This window comes from Megalobrama amblycephala, linkage group LG15 (assembly GCF_018812025.1).
Source record: "Megalobrama amblycephala isolate DHTTF-2021 linkage group LG15, ASM1881202v1, whole genome shotgun sequence".
NCBI lineage: Eukaryota > Metazoa > Chordata > Actinopteri > Cypriniformes > Xenocyprididae > Megalobrama > Megalobrama amblycephala.
The window spans coordinates 28,040,474-28,057,168 of NC_063058.1; the positions used below are offsets into that span (position 1 = coordinate 28,040,474).

The 16,695-nt window shown below is 38.1% G+C and overlaps 1 protein-coding gene across 1 annotated transcript; it reads right to left on the minus strand.

The window, feature by feature from the left end:
* Positions 1-2,758: 2,758 nt before the first annotated feature.
* LOC125247036 (E3 ubiquitin/ISG15 ligase TRIM25-like) lies at positions 2,759-15,734 on the minus strand. Its single transcript, XM_048158199.1, has 7 exons — positions 15,094-15,734; positions 11,581-11,676; positions 11,441-11,494; positions 10,189-10,246; positions 9,988-10,035; positions 4,860-4,891; positions 2,759-2,770 (listed from the first exon to the last, which is right to left on the minus strand). The coding sequence occupies exons 1-7, from the start codon at positions 15,670-15,672 to the stop codon at positions 2,759-2,761; spliced, it is 879 nt and encodes a 292-aa protein (XP_048014156.1). The 5' UTR covers positions 15,673-15,734.
* Between the last annotated feature and the right edge of the window lie 961 nt (positions 15,735-16,695).

The window sequence follows — 16,695 nt, forward strand, 5'->3', positions numbered from 1 at the left end:
TATAGGCCTAATATGCATAAGATATCATGATGTACAATGAGCAAAATTTTAAAACATTCTATGCTTAATGTCAATGAATGGATACAAACACAGTAGCCTATACTGCGAGGCTATAGGCTACAACTATACGCTTAATTTATTTCACAATAAATTTATTTAACTTAACACTTAAATTATTTCCTCCAAGTTCCAAATAATACTTAAAGACACAGAGTTTGAGAAGATTTATTTTTTTATTTACGTTTTTTTTTGTATTCATTCAAACATATATTAACAAATGTATAACATTTGACTGTATATTTGATCGTATTATTTCCTCCATGTTCAAATTGTTACAAATAATACTTAGATTATGTAATGTAGGTTTTCATCCCTAAAAACAAAATAAGTTTTATTATTAATATTTATTTAATATTAACACGATAAATATCTTTGACAAATGCAAAAAAAAAAAAAAAAATCTTTAATGATAAAATGTAAATGATTCAATAGCCTATAGCAGATAAATACTTAAATATAAATATAAATTTGTTCACTACATCACGACATTCGTTCACTCACCGTATTCACCTTCTGTTGTTAAATTTCTCATTGGCCTAAATGCATGTTTCACTTGTTCAATGATTTGTAATGATTAAATACATGTAGGCCTATATTTTGACATTAAATGCCCATACCCCCGTCTTTATACTATTTGTCACAAGTTCACAACATGAACATACGTTACGTACAGTCAAGGGAGACATTTTACTATGTGGTTGCACATTTATTAATATATTTTCAAAATTATATGGTTAAAAGTAGGCCTATTTGTTCACAGTTTATAGTTCATGCCTTAACAAAACATAGTTTGAATCATCCATTAGCATGGTAATTAAAACTCCTCATTGTACATCATGATATCTTATGCATATTAGGCCTATATGAACAGAAAAATTATTTTATTTAAAAGTATTGTTGTTAAATACTGTAGACATCGATCCAATCAAAATCCACGTAAAAACAACTTAACGCTCATGCGCCACTGACGCATGCGGTGTGAAGACGGCCTGATGCGTTACGATCTGTCACGGCACATTATAGAGCGTCAAATACCTATCCTCGCACTTTTTAAAGAAGGGTATATGCAAATCCTTGACCTTTCCTAGTGGGTATACGGCATATACCTGCGTATAGACTACACCAACGTGGAGTCTCCCTCAGGAGAAAAGCCCAAGCCCGCGGTGCCCCACGCAATTGCGTGTTTGCGTGGTGGGTAAACATGCTACTGAACACAGCCGTAGATGACTTGGGTAAAGTTGGTTTTATATTCGCACATTCGGACTTCTGATAAATTCAGACTTTCCAATAAATGTGCAATAAATTAATGTTTGCAAATTTTAAGCAGTGACATGATATTGACAACCAACGATTGTCAACTTACAGCATTTTTCACAGTCAATCAACATAGGCAAGTATTGTTTTAATGGCATATTTACTTGTGAATGTCCACTGAATGTCCAATGTAGTGTGAGTAACAAGGCTATTGAATACGGATGTCCGAATGTGCGAATATAAAACCAACTTTACCAAAGTTTTTAGGGTATGGTGCAAACCGACTCCACGCTTTTAAACAGCCTAAGTTTTTCTAGTTTTATTGTGTTGTTTTAAGTTCCATGTGGAAATTGTAAATACACTTTATTTATTCATTTCTGTTGTCTGTCTCATCTTTTTAAACACTACAAAAGCTCACGCAGTATAATCTGACCCCAGTTTTAATTCATGTAAAATCGACCTATTGGGCCGATCGTTACAATATTATTGTCAAACCAATTCTTAAAAAAGATTTGTGTTTGTATAGAATGTTTCTGTTATTCCAAATGAAATAATGATGAGGAGAAAAATTATGCTTATAAATTAATGACCAAGATAGGAGCATTTGTTTGTGAAAGGCAGATAACTTTGCTTTGCTATTTTATATATATTATAATTGCACATCAAAACAAAATTGAGACCACCAAAATTTGACAAAACATAATGAGGAATAAAGTTCCAGACAGAAGTGGGATTTTTCAGGTGATGCTTAATCCAATTAATCTTGAAGGTGTGGTTCATAGTGATGAAATCTAAGAAATTAAGCTCACCATTCTCATATGTATTCATAATGACAGTTTTTTTAATAAAGTGTGTTTGATTTTTCCAAAGGAAATCAAAGAGCATTTTATCTATATTCGTATTAGTGTGTTTATCAAGATACAGTTACGGCATATGTTAGTCGGGCTTTTCCTTCAGCCTTTGTAAGGAGAACTCTCCTCTTTAGGGACAGATCTCTTTGAAGCCAGAAGTTGAGTTTCCTTTTAGTTTTATCAATTATGGGATTAAAATTCAGAGAGCATCTTTCCAACTGGTCTTTAACAATAATGATTCCTAAGTATGTTACACTATCTTCTACAGGAATGTTATAAATATTGGTTAAATCACAATCTTTGACAGCCATTAGTTCACATTTATTAATATTAAAGGGATAGTTGACCCAAAAATGAAAATTTGATGTTTATCTGCTTACCCCCAGCGCATCCAAGATGTAGGTGACTTTGTTTCTTCAGTAGAACACAAATTATGATTTTTAACTCCAACCGTTGCCGTCTGTCAGTAGTATAATGCATGTCAATGGGAACACAATTAATAAGAGATAGAGACCAGATATTTGTGTGTACTCATCTGAAGCGCGTACATAGAGAGCCGCGTCACAGCGCGCAAATATTCTCGCGTAAATTCTCTAGTCTTGCACCTAAACGGACAAGTTCACACAAAAATTATGTCAACATCAGCCCATCTTAGCGAGTATCCTAACAAACATAGTAGGTTATGTCTTAAGAGAAAAACGAGACAGACAACACGTGTATCAGTCTCAGTGTACTGGATCTTTAAATTATGAATTATGCTCTCTGTTTAATGTAAATCAAAAGACAAAAGACGAAGAAATCACTCTTGACTGAATAGCTTTTGTAACTTAATGTTTCATCTTTATTTAATTATTCAAAGAAGTTTATATGCTGTATATTTGATTACTTTTCAATTTCTGTATCTGAAAACTATTGTTAGATAGTTGAAAAACCTGTAAGGCATTGTTGATTTTTTTTTTTCTATGGGTGCTTTGGTGTACATAAATGTATGAATTATATTAAATCATATAATTTGGTTATTTGGTGTCCTTTTTGGGAAAGACATCTAAATTTACCTTGAAAAAAGCTGAAAAGTACACACACAGTTAGGGTGATATTAAATGACTTAAGATGTGATATAAGACTTTGGATATATTGCCCATCTCTAAGTCGTTCATTCCCTGTGCGACTTCTTGCAGCTCTACACTATACTGATTACTTTGCAATCACAGTTTTGTTTTTAAGTTTTCACTTTTTTGTAACAATAATTTCAAATCTTGCTCAAACAGGTTTTATGGGAGTGGCTTTAGATCAAAGGAAGCCGTTACACACGCCCTCCTCATTAGCATACAGACAAAGAAGTGTAGAAATAAATAAATGTAGACATAAACACATATATACATAAATAAATGTGGAAAAAATACAATTATGTCACAAATATTAAAAATGTGCTCTACCAATAAAAGAGGTTTCTTTTGAGCTGTCAGCTGAGCTGAACAAAGGTGACAAACGAACTCTTACAGAGCTCAAACTTTATTAATTAAAAGACATTACGTTTCGGCTGTCATCAGATAACAAGAGGAACAATCTCACACTGCAGCTCGACTGATTGAGAGGAAGTTTCCTAATAAGATTAGGGGATAAAGAGGCGAGGAAGAAGTTCAATGAATCAAACTTTAAAGAAAACATAGAAACTCAATGGAACAAACTATAAATCAGTTTTCAAAAAAACTAATTCCATAACAAATATTGAAAAGAAAATAGAAGCTAAATGGAACAAGCTTTGAATCAGTTTTCAGGTTACATATACATAGACTTAAAAAATAAATACAAATATGAGCTTCACATTAGTATTCATTTAAAGAAAAACAAAAATGGGAAACAATGTATTCAAAGTAAGAATCTAAAAAGTTTCTCTAGATTGGTTCTTCACATCAATATCTCCTCCTCGACCTGCTGATGGATTTGTTCAATGCCAAAGTAAAAAACAAACAAAATGTTGAGCTACAGGGTAAACGTTACATGAATTACACGTGATGACACTTTTATACATATATTTTACCTGTTCTAGGATGTGGAAAACTTTTCAACCTGACAGAAGTTCAGCTGTAGTATTAATGTGATGAAGAGAAAACAAGAGACTCTATAACATCTCACTGTTACTGATTCATCATGAGCTCAAAGTATTATGGGTAGAATCTCACTACAGACTGTTCTGATTCATCAACACAGTTTCACTGATGATTTATAATAAACAGTAAACCCAGGATAGAGCGGTTGAGTGAATGTGGTCTGGACTGTGTGGATGAGGCTCATTGTGTCTCCAGAGACGCTGTAGAAGGACAGAGTTCCTGCTCTGTGATCCACATACACTCCTATTCTACTGCTGATGGACTTTACAGGGAGTTTAGTCTGTATGTTATTGTGTATGAATGAGTAACTGGAGGAAGAGCAGATCAAACTCCAGGACTGATCATTATATCCAAACCAACACTCATTACCCTGTCCCTTCCTGCTGATGCTCTTATATGACACTGATATATACACAAATCCACTCCACTCAATCTCCCAGTAACAGAGTCGATCACACACACTCTCTCTACACAACACCTGACACCTCTGATCAAATCTGTCTGGATGATCAGGATACGACTGGAGTGTGTCAATGCCAGTGATCGCTCTGTTCCTCTCAGACAGACGGAGGTATTTATTCACTGTGTTCAGATCCAGATTGAGCTGACGGGAATCTGATGAAGATAAAACACATCACAATCAGGAATCATCAATCTGTCTGATATCCTGTACAAATCATCATTATTATTATTATCCAACATTTTCTAAATGCCTTCCCTGAATATTAATATTGGTTATTATTCTGTGTTTATTATAATTAGGCCTATTATTATATTTACACCATTCATATGTTTGGGATCAATATGATTCTTTTCCAAAGAAACTGACACTTTCATTCAGTGAGGATCTTTAACTCCCTGAGGTCTGAAAATGCGCCGGCGCGTTTTGCAGGATTTTTTTCACATTGCAGCAAAACAGACTTAAAATACTCCGTCATTTCTTGTCATAGAGACATAAGTAATATATCAATTGAAACTATAGAATGTCTTCTTTTATTTGTATACACTCAGTGTAAAAACACAATGTTGTGCTTTTTGTAAAATAAAGAAAACTAACATGATGCGTGATCTCTCGTCTCCCTCTGAACGAACTCCAATCTGATAGTTCTCAGAAAATGAACTGTAACTTATGAATACTAATGACAAAAAAAATGACACTTACGTCTAAAGAAACGTTGAAATGTCAGGTTTTAAATCGTGCAAGTCAAATCGAAAACAAACATTCTGTGTTTATGTAATCTGTATGAAAAGAGAGCCATGTCAGAAGTCTGTGATTCAGCTCATTATCCGCTAATGCGGCCACGCCCACAGAGCCAGCGCTATTCAGACGCAAATTCAGAGGCAATACATGCATTCATCGTCTCAATCGTGTATTTATTGTCTTGAAAAGTGTTTATTTGGATGTTAAAGCAATAGTTAGCGATCTCTAGAAGACATGCAGTTAGTTCCTAGTTCCTTTTCTTCTTTATATGAATTTGTGGACTAAAGGTGTACAGAGAGCGCCCTCCGGCTGCAAGTATGAATTAAAACACCATTCCTGAAATGTCCTCTTCTTCTTTAGAATAATTTGTGGACTAAAGGTGTACAGAGAGCGCCCTCCGGCTGCAAGTATGAATTGAAAAAACAGTATCCAGCACTCATAGTGATGACAATAAATATTACTTCTCAGTATAGAAAATTGACATAAATATATAAGAATCCATCAATATTTCTCCAAATGTGCATGCTTTTAAGCTAAAAGCCTATATAAAATGCCATAGAGGTAACATAATTGTTCAGACACTTTGCATCACAGAAATACATTATATTTTAAAGAATATAATAGAATACCATTATTTTAAATTGTAATAATATTTCACAGTATTGCTGTTTATGATGAGCTGAGACATGATTACAGAGGGTTTTTTTCACAGCCTACCTGACTGAATGGCCTCATTAATATGCAAGTCATTTCCGGTCATTATTATGTGATTCTTTTGTCTTCTCAGGTGTAAATGGCCCATTATTCATGCAGATTCACGCCTCCACGCATACTGTGTTTCTTGACAAAAGTGTCTTACAAAAACGAAATCAATATATTGTTTTATATGAAGGAGTAGGCAGCATAATTTTTACATAATTCTGAAGCAAAAACTCTAGTCTACAACCTCCAATACCCAAAAGTCTTGTGAACACAGATTTAATATACTTTTTTTGGCCTTATTTCAGTGACTTAAGTTTTTTGTTTTTTCAATAACCACGCATAAACATTATTCCTTCAAAAATACAAACATGTACATACATGTTCCTCACATATTATTGTAGCCTAGTTTGTGCTGAATACAGTGTAATGACACTTTTGTCATTTATATGTTTATGAACAACTGAAAAAAGCACAAATGTCAGGGCATGTCAAAACTTCTCCAAGCCCCAAATCAGCCTCAGAGGGTTAAGTAGATTCAACAGTAAGTGTAACTAGATAAAAAAGTGTGTAGACAAACTTCAAGTCGGCTTGAAAGTTTGAAAAAATGTGTTTTAGTTTTGTAGTTTTAAAAGCCAGTTATATGTTGCTATGCAGTTACTAGAGCATTCTGGGTAGTTGCTAGGGTGTTCCTATGCAGTTACTAAGGTACTCTGTGTAGCTGCTGGGTGTTTCTATGCGGTTGCTAGGATATTCTGGATGGTTGCTAAAGTACTTCTGTGTGGATGCTAGAGTACTCTGAGTGGCTGCTAAGATACTCAGGGTGAATGCTAAGTTATTGCTATGTGGTTGCTAGGATACTCAAAATGGTTGCTACAGTGTTGCTATGTGGTTGCTAGGACATTCTGGGTGGTTGCTAGGATATTGCTATGTGGTTACTAGGGTACTCTGAGTGGTTGCTATGTGGTTGCTAGGGCATTCTGGGTGGTTACTAGGGTGTTGCTATGCGGTTACTAGGGTTCTCAGGGTGGTTGCTAGGGTGTTGCTGTGTGTTTGCTAGTATGTATCATCACTTTGCTAGCATGTTTTAAAAAGGGACATATCATGAAAATCAGACTTTTTTTTTGAGTTTGATGATTGTAACCAACCATAAAGGTTAACAATAAGGATGTAGAGAGCATGTTACAACCTCAAGAAGAGGTGAGCCAGATGAAGACTTCAGTGAAGAAGAGGAAGAGTGCTAGAAGAAGACAACAGCATAGGCGAACAGAGGAAGGACATCCGGGCCGGCTTAGTAAGGAAGAGATACAGAGACTCATACGCCAACAGCAGAAAGATTGGATCATAGGCATTCATCAATTGATGAGTAATATGAAGTTGGAATGTCCCAAAAATCAGTATAAAAGACTGAGGAGTAAAAGGCCTCCTCAGATGCTGCCTGTATTAAGCCTAGAAGGATCTGATACCCTAACAAGGGGAGGTTAACAGCATCTCCAATATTGCTGGGTAAAGCTAGGATATAGAGCTTTTTAGTTTAAGCTGATTCAAGTTTTATTTTGTTTTATTTTGCATTAATTGATTTGTATTGTAACCAATAAACGAGAGATTTTATTGCTACATTTGCCTTCCGTGAGACTTTACTTATAACTACAAACTGAGCCTCAACAAAGAACAACCACAAGGTAGTCTTCTACATTATTCCTGAAGGACTTCAACCTGCTGGCAGCTGAGTATCTTATAGTTTAGACAAGATTTGAGTTTCCTTACCCTTATCTGAATAATCCTATAAATCCACAAAATACATGCCATACCTACATGATCTGATATGCTGCATCAAACAGTTTGTAATGATCCATTTTGAGAGTTATATGTGCTGTGTGAGCTTCTCCTGTAATGTTTATGCCTCAGTGTTTTGGAATCATGAGCTTGGGGGCGGAGATTACAAGCTCATTTGCATTTAAAGGTACACACACCAAATCAACACTTTTTTTCTCCCACCCAAAACAGGCAGATAAACATGGTATAATAAAAATCTATGGGGTATTTTGAGCTGAAACTTCACATTCTGGTGACACCAGAGACTTATATTACATCATTTAAAAAGAGCACATTGCTAGCATAGCAATGTAAATTAGCACATTGCTAACATATCCAAGGCTAGTTGCTAAGATTTGCTATTTACGATTAGATAGATAGATTAGAAATATTACATAAAATGGAAGCTTAAAGGGTTAGTTCACCCAAAAATGAAAATTCTGTCATTTATTACTTACCCTCATGTTGTTCCACACCCGTAAGACCTTCGTTCATCTTCGGAACACAAATTAAGATATTTTAGTTAAAATCTGATGACTCCGTGAGGCCTGCATAGGGAGCAATGACACTTCCTCTCTCAAGATTCATAAAGATACTAAAAACATATTTAAATCAGTTCATGTGAGTACAGTGGTTCAATATTAATATTATAAAGCGACGAGAATATTTTTGGTGCGCCAAAAAAACTAAATAACGACTTATTTAGTGATGGCCGATTTCAAAACACTGATTCAGGAAGCATCGGATCATTATGAATCAGTGCATTGAATCATGATTCTGATCATGTGTCAAACTGCCAAACGGCTGAAATCACGTGACTTTGGCGCTCCGAACAGATTTGACACACTGATTCATTTGTGTTCTGAAGATTAACGAAGGTCTTGCGGGTGTGGAACAACATGAGGGTGAGTAATTAATGACAGAATTTTCATTTTTGGGTGAACTAACCCTTTAATTGAACCTAATGAGCCTCTCGAACTGTCAAAATTTGAACTGGCTCATTTGAATATTCCGTCCATGTAAGTCTATGGGATTTTTCCAAGATTTGATCAGCAATTTTATGAGTTTGGTGGATGTAGCTTGAAAGAGATAAAACACATCAGAATCAGGAACTATGAATCTGATCTTTTAATGTATCTGAACTCTTCATGTTCAATATATCAGCAGAGTCTCAGTACAGCTAAAGGCAGGCTCACACTACAGGACTTTTGGCTGGATTTTGCTGTTGCAGATAGATTTCCAATGTTTGCAACAAAACACCCAGAACGCCACCAAATTGGTGCTTGTTGTGGTCGCAAACATGAGCAGGTCAGTGACGTGATCTGAGCCTGTCTCCAGCAGTCGCAGATGCTGCAATATTTTCAAACCTGTTTGATATTATGCCACATGTTCTTGTAGTGTGAGAGAAGAAACAAAATAATAAACTGCTCATGTACATGATCGCAAGATGACAATTTGATAATTGTTTTATACTAATAAACTAACAATAAATATATTTTTAAAATCTAAACAAGTGGTCTTCAACATTCACATTTAGTTTACTATCGGTTTTATGCTGTACAGACATGAACAGATGCCCATTTTTCCCCCTTTTTGTTGCATCCTTTTTTCTACACATATGACTTGGACTGCAGACATGAGTGGCTCTAAAGTCTCGCATGAATTCATGTGAGAGAACATTTTTTCTTTGTTGATTGGCCACTTGGCCAAAAATCTTGTAGTTTGTGCACCTTATCGCGTTGTGTTGTGTAGTAAGAGCACTGTTAAGACAAGAAGATGACAAGGAAACTTGTTGTGTAGTGTAGGCACCATGGCGATTCATGTAGTGTCATAGTCTACATGAGTGTAGTGTGAGCTCGCCTTTACCATATATCCTGTACAAATCATCATTTATATGATCGACTATAAACTCTTCTGTCATGTTTTCTTTCTCCTTCTACAGGAAGAACATGAACACACTCAGTGAGATTTTCTGCTTGTTTTCTCAGTGACTTACATTGTAGGAAGTTGTTCCTGGTCCTGAGAACAATGTTGGTGGAAGTGACTGTGGAAATCAACAGACATGAAGAGTGTGATTATCATGTCAAGAGAGAATGATCCCTGCATCCGTTCCTAAGACATTTCTAATATGATGATTTACATGATATGAGATGTTGGAGGATCATTTCTGAGAGCAGATGAATCTCCAGGACTTTACCTCTGTCAGAAAACTTCTTGTGCTCCTCTTTGCAGAAATCCTCCACTTTGTTTCTCAGCTGACGGACAGATTCTCTCACAACATCAAAAGAGGAGAGAGAACTGAAGGGATCGTCATTTACGCCTGTAGATTCAGGAGGAGCTGAGAGAGACTGGAAACTCTACAGAAAACAGAAATCAAAGCTCATCACCTCCACACTTCAGCCAATAACCTGCAATACTGTCAGATTTGAGCAACTCTTGTTGATCTTTAGTAACTCTCCTCAATCCAGCACTTTCACAGCATCAGATTCATTCTTCTCATGTTCATTATATCATGTTAGAGCTATAAGTTCTAGTGTTTGACACTTACACTGTATGTGAACTTTCTAGGAAAACATTTGATGATCAAACATCTGAGAATAACATAAATGTAACACATCAAGAGCATCAACGGAGTCACATGACAGGGTTGAGTAGATTTGATCAGGAAAAGCTGTTCAAAGGCAACAAGTAGATTGACCATTATTTATAACTTGAGTAGTTAGTGGCTCTGAAATTCACAAGGAGACTTAGGACACGATCACAAGGTCAGGTTTTGTGGTTTAAAGACAGCCTCACTTCCTGTTTGAGGACTTTACTGTCAAATTCATTAATGTGTTAATGAACATTATTTTAAAAGATTTGAGTAGGTTTGAAGATTATCTGATTTTGGTAAAAATTACTCAAAATTTGTAGTCAAAGATTGAGATGATGGGAAATCTAGCTGGGTGAAACTGGTACCATCAAGTTCATAGATTTCACATGGTTGTAAACAAAGTTTAAATATTAGTTAAGTTTTTAACTGTTTCTGTCTGGAAGCTCAATATATCTTTCAGAAAAATGTTTCCTAAGAGATTTCCAGAGCTCAACTGCATTTGAAAGTGTGTCTCTTTCAAAAGAAGATGATCAGATGAGAATCTGACTGATGATGATATAATAACCGAACACACAAATTAACACTTCAGTCAACGGCTCATTCTGCTCTTATGAAATGTTTCTCTGTGAGTCTCTTGCTCAAGTCCACTATGATCCTGTTCTTCTAGATCTGTTACCTGCAGGAAATGGATGTGATCCTGTGTGTGTGAAAGCTGCTCCAGCTCAGCGTCTCTCCTCCTCAGATCATTGATCTCCTGCTCCAGTCGCTCCAGTCGTTCTTCAGCTCGACTCACTGCAGTCTTTTCCTGATCTCTGATCCGCTGTGTGGCCTCAGAGCGGCTTCTCTTAATGGAGCGGATGAGCTTGGTGAAGATCCTCTCACTGTCCTCCACTGCTGTCTGTGCAGAGCGCTGTTAGGACACACATCACAATCACACAGTGACTTCAGTGAGTCCTGACTGAGACTTCTCAAACTTCTCTTCTTCTCCAGACTCACCTTATGAGACTCCACAGCCTCTCTCAGCTGCTGAAGATCTTTCTGTCTCTGCTGGATCCTCTGCTGGAACGACCTCTGCGTCTCCTTCAGCTGGTTCTGCAGCACAAACCAATGACAGGAGAAACATCACATCAATCATCAGGTAAACAGATATGAATCCAATATCTCTTACAAACACTAGTGAAATGAAAAACATTGATCAACCTTAATTAAATTCATTCATATGCATTACTGAAATGAGAAGATTTCAGTAGCCTAGTTAATGAGAGCTAATTTCACTTGAAAAGGAAACTGCACCCGCACTTCTGTTAGTGCGTGTCTCACAAACTCTTAGGAAATGGTGGTTAGTTGTAAGGAGTTGTATAGGAAGCCAAACACACCCAAAGTGGGATAAAGCGGCGTGGTGTTACAGAGCTTGCACCATGCTGACATGTCCTTGGACCAACTTGACATCGCAAGGAGAACATGTTTGCTAGTGTGTAGTGTCACCGAACGGACTCTGCGATGCAAACTATCTCACCAGCGCGCCGCTGACCACATTACTTAATTCATTACTGCTCCGCAGAAGTTCAGGTGTTTTTCCCTGCACATAATGAAGATCAGCATGAAGTTGTACATATATTTTCCTTATTATCTTTCATGTTAGTACTGTCACAGTCACTGCCTTGTCCCGTTTGTTTTGTTTGTCATGTGCTTTTCTGTTCCCGCCACTCATCACTCACCATGGACACTGATTACCTTCCCAGCTGTTTGCCATTTGTATTGTGTAGTTAAGTTCCTGATTGTGTTCAGTTCAGTGTCAGGTATTGTTTATGTCAACTGTGTTTCCTGTTACCCGTTCTTCTAGTTTCTGAGATTAAACTTCATTGTGTTACTTGTATCTTATGCTTCCGTCTTCCTTGGAGCACCCTGACAGAATACCAGACCTCAAGTATGGATTATGCAAAGATATTTTTGTGTTCACCCAGGAGATTACCTGCCTTGCACTAACCTGCCACCTTGATGACGAGATCCTGAAGTCACTATTCTGGATCGGGGCAAACTACCATCATCCCGTGGACCTGTGAAGAGCGTCGCGTCCTGGTCCAGAACATCGGCAGACCTAGAGCCCGGACTAGAACATCGGCAGACCCAAAGCCCAGACCAGAACATCGAAGACCCAGAGCCCGGATCGTCCCCAACAACCACGGAGTTCTCGTGCGAGCCCCCCACAGACGGAGAGTTTCCACCGGACGCAAAACATCAAACGGATCCTGAATTCACGAGGACAGAGATGCCCCTTGCCCCAGAAGAGGAACTCCATCAAGCGTCTGACCAGGGGTGTGAGCCCACAACACCTGCGGACGAGGGAGAGACGACCTCGGAGATGAAGGACTGGCCGATTGACTTCAGCGAGGATTCGACTCCCACACGGTATCATCAGCTTCATCTACATCATCTAATCTGCCCAAGCTGATGTCACCACAGTGCTCAACCAGTCCTCCAGTCCCATCGCTGCCGGATGTCTCCAGCCCTGTGCTGTCTCCGGGGGATCCCTGTGACGTCGAGCCGCAGGTCAGTCATCCATCCGCAGCGCCCAGGCAAGAGGATCCTGTGGCTTCGCCTCCCGCCGTCAAACTCTTTGCTCCATCTCGGCCCGTCAACTTGCCGGCTCTGTCCAGGCTCCTCCTAACTACAGTTCCTCCAGAGACCCTCTGACTGACGGCTCCTCCGGTCTCCCTCCTCCAGACGGCTCCCCCTTGGTCAGTCGTCCCACCTCTTCCGCCTCTGACTTGCGGGCCATTTGTTCCACTCCGTCCCTCCACCCCTATGGCTACAGGGGGTTCCTCCTTCCCCTCGGGGTCACCTCTGTCCTCCGTCGCACCGGCGTCACCGCAGCTTTCAGGATCTCCAGCTCCACTTACGTTGCCAGCGGTCATCCACCACCAACACTGCCAGGGAATCGTCGTCCTCCCTTCGCCTCCCTTCGTTGTGTTACTTGTATCTTATGCTTCCGTCTTCCTTGGAGCACCCTGACAAGTACATTAGTAGTGTTTGACAGGCTACTTTGAAGAATTGCATGCATTTTGGATCATATAAAAAATGGACATGCTCCTCAAGACGACTACGGTATTGTAAATCACTAAAGTTTCTGCTTTGAACAGCTCTTTATATGGCAACATGAAATTCTTCGAAATCTTTTTCAGTACTGCATATGAATGAATTTTCTAAGGTCAGTGTTTTTTGTTTCACTTGTGTTTATAAGAGGCTTTTCAATAATTATGGCCTAACGGCCTCTCATACTAAATAGTCAATTTCACACTGCTTTTAAACAGTAAGTAAATTATATATAGAAAATGATCAAAGAACGCTCCCTTTAAAATTGTTGGAGCTGTCAATCAAACAGCGTGAATTTATCAGTGACTGAGTTCTGAATCTAAAGATAATGCTTTAATCAACACTTTTCACAATTAGTAAACCTTGAGGGCTGTAATAGTAAAAATGTGCTACAAGTTTTTGAGAGAGTAATACTTGGCTATTTCAAATGGAAAGATGTCAGCCAATCACAGTAGTGGGCGTTTACACTGAAGTCTCACAGCAGACACACCCCTTAAAACAGAGCGTTCAAATCAGAGGGCTAAAATCAGCGTAGGAAAAATGCCTTTTATTTATAATTATGACATTTTTTGATGTAAAAATTATACTACCATTATAAGTGCACCCCAGGAAACATTATAAATCAATGCAGCTCATGACCCCTTTAAAGGTCCCGTTTTTCGTGTTTTTTGAAGCTTTGATTGTGTTTATAGTGTGCAATATAACATGTGTTCATGTTTCGCGTGTAAAAAAACAGTATTTTTCACATAATTTTACTTATATACTTGTATACTTATCTGTATACCGCTGTTTCCACTGTCATAAAAACGGGCTGATGACTTCCTTGTTCTATGAAGTCCCTCCTTCAGAAATACGTAACGAGTTCTGATTGTGCCAGCGGTTCCTGTGTTGTGATTCGACAGCAGCTTAGCGCTCCTTGCCCGGAAAGGTCACGCCTCTTACCATAACGTGGAGATGCACGCGCTCAGTGTTATTGTAAACATGTCTTTAATTTTACCCTATCAATGTGAGCCGGAATCAGACCCGGTGATTGGAGTACGGGATGAAAATAACAGCGTTTCGACGACATGGCGACAAACACACTCTACAAACGCAACTCTTGTGTATTCCTGTGGGCGGAGGTTAGTCAAAAAACTGTTTTAGTGATGTCATTAAAGAAGGAAGTAGAGGGATGTAGTCCAAACTGGCCGTTCGATGTAGGCGACTTCTGTTAAATAAAATATCTCGCTTGGCATTGAACTTTGAGCTTTAAAATTTTACAGATTTTATTTATACTCTAACAACAACATTACACACTAACTAAAGTTTGAAACATGGGATCATGAAGAACGGGACCTTTAAATGTATTCTAGTAGACCCTATAAACAAAATTATGAGCCTGTAAATGATCATTATGAGACCTCTTTAAGATAATACCTGTTTCTCTTTCCTCTGTGCTGCAGCTGATACAGTGTTGTGGTTTTTATGTTCATCCATCGTACACAGCAGACATATACACTTCTGGTCAGTGCGGCAGAAAACCTCAAGGATCTTGTCGTGTTTCTGGCAGATCATCTCCTTCAGTTGTCCAGTGGCATCAGTCAGATTGTGTCTCTTTTCTTTAAAGAAACTCTCATGTTGTTCAAGGTGATTCTGACAGTAAGAGTTCAGACACACCAGACAGGACTTGACGGCTTTGTGTTTTCTTCCAGTACAGACGTCACACTGCACATCTCCAGCTCCAGCGTAACAGTCAGCAGGAAGTTTAATCTTCTTCAGTCTCTTCACCACTTCAGCCAGCATGGTGTTTTTAGCTAAAGCAGGTCTTGAACTGAAGGTCTGTCTGCACTGAGGGCAGCTGTAGACTCTCTTCTGATCCTCCTGATCCCAGCAGCCTGTAATACAGCTCTTACAGTAACTGTGTCCACAGGGAATAGCCACTGGATCCTTCAGGAGATCCAGACACACTGGACACAGGAACTCATCCTGATCCACTGAAATTCTGGCTTCTGCCATTTTACTGTATGAATACAGAGACACGAACACAACAGCTCGACTACACTTCAGTTTCTCTTTCCCTGAAGTCATGTGATTCCTGTTTCCTGGTTCTATGTTTGAGTGACGTGTGAAAAACAGGTGTGTCTGTAAAGCAAATCAGGTGTGTCTGTATAACAGTGTGACGAAGCATGATGATAACAGTCAATGGTGTCAAAAAGTGCAATGGCATTTATCAGGTAGTCTTTTGAGATCCAATAGTTTCAAAATTGTGCACAAAATATTTACAAAGTATTTACACACATATATATATATATATATATATATATATATATATATATATATATATACACACAGGTGCTGGTCATATAATTAGAATATCATGAAAAAGTTAATTTTTTTTATTGTAAATTATTTTTAAAAATGAAACTTTCATATATTCTAGATTCCCTACATGTAAAGTAAAACATTTCAAAAGTTTTTTTTTTTTTTTAATTTTGATTATTAGAGCGTACAGCTCATGAAAGTCCAAAATCCAGTATCTCAAAATATTAGAATATTTCCTAAGATCAATCAAAAAATGGATTTTCAAAACAGAAAAGTTCAAGTTCTTTAAAGTATGTTAATTTGTACACTCAATACTTGGTCGGCAGCACATATTACAGCAAATGACTTGCTCCTAGCACAAATTACAGCATCAGTGAAGTGTGGCATGGAAGTGATCAGCCTGTGGCACTGCTGAGGCACTATTGAGCCTTCAGATCATCTGTATATTGTTGGATCGACTGTTTCTCATCTTTCTCTTGAAAATATCCCATAGATTCAGGGGTCAGGCATGTTGGCTGGCCAATAAAGCACAGTAATATCATGGTCAGCAAACCACTTGGAAGTGGTTTTTGCACTGTGGGCAGGTGCTAAAGTCCTGCTGGAAAAGGAAATCAGCATCTCCATAAAGCTTGTCAGCAGATGGAAGCATAAAGTGCTCCAAAATCTCCTGGAAGATGGCTGCATTGACTTTGCACTTGATAAAACATAATGGACCAA

Excerpts from the sequence above, each read along its gene's own strand:
- LOC125247036 (XM_048158199.1), bottom strand. The coding sequence starts at position 15,672 with ATGGCAGAAGCCAGAATTTCAGTGGATCAGGATGAGTTCCTGTGTCCA. Across the intron at positions 10,247-11,440 it reads GGATCTTCACCAAGCTCATC|CTGAGAAACAAAGTGGAGGA; the intron begins CGCTCCATTAAG and ends TCTGTCCGTCAG. Across the intron at positions 4,892-9,987 it reads CAGGAACAACTTCCTACAAT|ATTCCCGTCAGCTCAATCTG; the intron begins GTAAGTCACTGA and ends TATCTTCATCAG.